Source organism: Cibotium barometz, chromosome 2, assembly GCF_041138505.1.
Source record: "Cibotium barometz isolate CiBa-2024 chromosome 2, ASM4113850v1, whole genome shotgun sequence".
Classification (NCBI taxonomy): domain Eukaryota; kingdom Viridiplantae; phylum Streptophyta; class Polypodiopsida; order Cyatheales; family Cibotiaceae; genus Cibotium; species Cibotium barometz.
This window is the reverse complement of record NC_141047.1, coordinates 5,135,515-5,137,979: the sequence shown is the minus strand read 5'-3', so window position 1 is coordinate 5,137,979 and position 2,465 is coordinate 5,135,515. Positions and strand designations below refer to the sequence as shown.

General features: G+C 47.1%; 1 protein-coding gene across 1 annotated transcript in view; it reads right to left on the bottom strand.

The window, feature by feature from the left end:
• LOC147640566 (proline-rich family protein) overlaps nucleotides 1-1,558 on the bottom strand; it is a 1,667-nt gene extending 109 nt beyond the window's left edge. Inside the window, exons 1-3 of the mRNA XM_086813027.1 lie at nucleotides 1,181-1,558; nucleotides 776-913; nucleotides 1-691 (exon numbers count right to left, since the gene is read on the bottom strand). The exon at nucleotides 1-691 is cut by the window's left edge and continues 109 nt beyond it. Coding sequence (XP_086669153.1) covers nucleotides 329-691; nucleotides 776-913; nucleotides 1,181-1,381 — 702 coding nt within the window. The 5' untranslated portion in view covers nucleotides 1,382-1,558 and the 3' untranslated portion in view covers nucleotides 1-328. The remainder of the gene's footprint in view (nucleotides 692-775; nucleotides 914-1,180) is intronic.
• Nucleotides 1,559-2,465: the final 907 nt, after the last annotated feature.

The following is a 2,465-nucleotide window of genomic DNA, read 5'->3' as shown; positions in this document are numbered from 1 at the left end:
GGTAAAGTGGGACGCCATAACGCTCCCTACATCCCCACCAAGACCAAGCACAACTCTCTTCCATTAAACTGCAGCAAAACCTACTTAGGGCCGTTCGGCCATGAAAAGTGCGATGTGTGTGCAGGGCATTATATAATTAGGGAGCCAAGTTACACGGTTCTTCTTGATTAGTGGCTCTGCTATGCGAGGCAAGCACGGCTAAGATTATAACTTGTAAACTAGGAAAGTTTGGGCACATGAGTAGCACGACAGGGGGACCAAGTGAGCTGGTGAGGGCGGTAGGATGCATGCGTGCTGCCTACGAGCTGGAGAAGACGAAGGTGAAGGCTTAGTCAGCAGCACCGGCGAGGGGGAGCTCGGCACTAGCTGAGCTTGTTGAAGAGGCTGCAGCAGCCATGTTGGATTCATCAATTACGCCTGGGGAGGCCGGGACAGCAGCTTGAGGCAGCGCTTTACTGTCGACCGGCTTGAACTTTTGGACATAGTAGCTTAAAGAAGGACCCGTGTATGACGAGGCATCGAAAGCCGCAGGTGAGCTGCTGCTCGTCGACACCCACTGCAACACCACTCCCGCTCCAAACAGCAGCCCGAGAGCCAGCCCCACTGACACTAATAGAGTTTGCTCAGAGCCCGTTGAAGAATCTCCTGCGGTGTTGGAGCTGATCACATTCTCTGATACGTACACAGTCGGCTGCAAGACAAGTAACCACCATCGGCATCAATGCAAGCACGAGCAAATATATATATAGTAAGTTGGCGAATTCCGCGTGCTTACTTCTACCGCATAGATGTTGGTCTGCCCCGCCGTGTCCTTCTCAACGTAGCCGGTCCATTTCTTCTTGCTTAAGGGGGGATAAGTTCCAAGCACTTTCGTGCTCTCTTCAGCTTTCCACTCCATGCTAACCTTGCCAACCTGCTCCCCAGTCATATATACATAAACGTAAACTATTAGCAGCAGTGACATGCTCCATGGACCCTCTGATTTCTGGCAGGAGACCCTCCCCTCCCCCGCACACGAAGATTATAATATAAAACAACAAAAAAGTCTCCTTGGGGCAAGCTTAGTGCATCCCATCAACGAATCGCGTTCATACAGGGTCTCACCAACAAGAATGGAAGACTCATTCGCAAGCAAGAACTCACATTTTACCAACGGTCCTTGTAAAGGTAAAGCATCTACCTCTTTTTCGGGGGCACATTCTTCCTCGTTGCACTCTTCCGGGGCGGATACAGCTTTCACAACAAAGGAGGGGAGGCGAGACTTGGACCAGACAGCAGGCGTACACATCCCTCTGCGGGGATGCGCGCCAAGCCACGCAGAAGAGGGAGTGCTGGAAGAGTACAGCGCTCCAGCTCCCCCAGGCAGCGTGCTGCAGGCCATGATTCCAAAACAATTTTCAGTCGCAAAAACAAGCTCAATTCCTCAAAAGACAAGCCAATTCCTCTAGACTGCCATGACATGTCAAGTGCTGCCAACCCTAGGAGGCGTCAGTGGTATAGCATTAATGGATGAGATGTGAGGAGGGTTCCTTCGTTACAGCGGGCTTTCTTCCTTCGGGTGACTACTACGACTAGTGGATTGTATACTACCCACGTGGAGCCCTTACGACCATCCGACCGAGATCCCCAATTATCCATACGCCAACCATTCCTATCACTCCAACTGGAACCTTTCTCTTCTTCCAACCAACCAAAGTAACCACAGCTTATTAAAAACAAACCCTTTTTATTACAATAATGTTGTATATATACACAAAATGCAGGCTTTAGAACTAAATTCATTCCTTCAAATAAGGGCTTTGAAGATCCTTTGCCAGTTTCTTTAATTTCAGCCAGTGTAATGTTCCCCCTTGGCCCGCCCCACCCACACCACCCTCCCTTCTCATTTTTGTGAGCACTAGTGGCATGATCATCTCCGACGAGCAAGATATATTCTTACATGCATAAAAACACATACCTATCCTCCAGACGGGAGAGGAGAGATAGGCCTTATATAGAAGCCCATTTTGGGCCCCATAGGCCTCTACTTGGCTACCTATATATGAACACACCATGCTTGCCATATATATCTACATAGGAGCTGCTAAAGTACTTACTTTTCTTTGAAGAAAGTACCAAACTTGGTATACATATACATATGGCATTCCAACTCAGTGTAGTGGTGACAATCTTAACATACGTGGTATTGAGAAAACCAAACCATAATATGAATTAAAAAATAAAGATTACAAATAGTGTCATATCCTATAGGTGCCTTCTCACTCTCATTGTGGATACATGATATGATAACACAAAAGGTAAAAATCAATACAAAGCCAGTAAATCCTCTACCATCCACACACAAAAATGTCACAAAGAGTGACCCAAAAAAGCCGATCAATGCCCCATGCAAAACCATCATCATTGACCTGCACATAAATTGTCTCATAAGTTAACAGGAACCACACAATTTATTTCTCTTTACA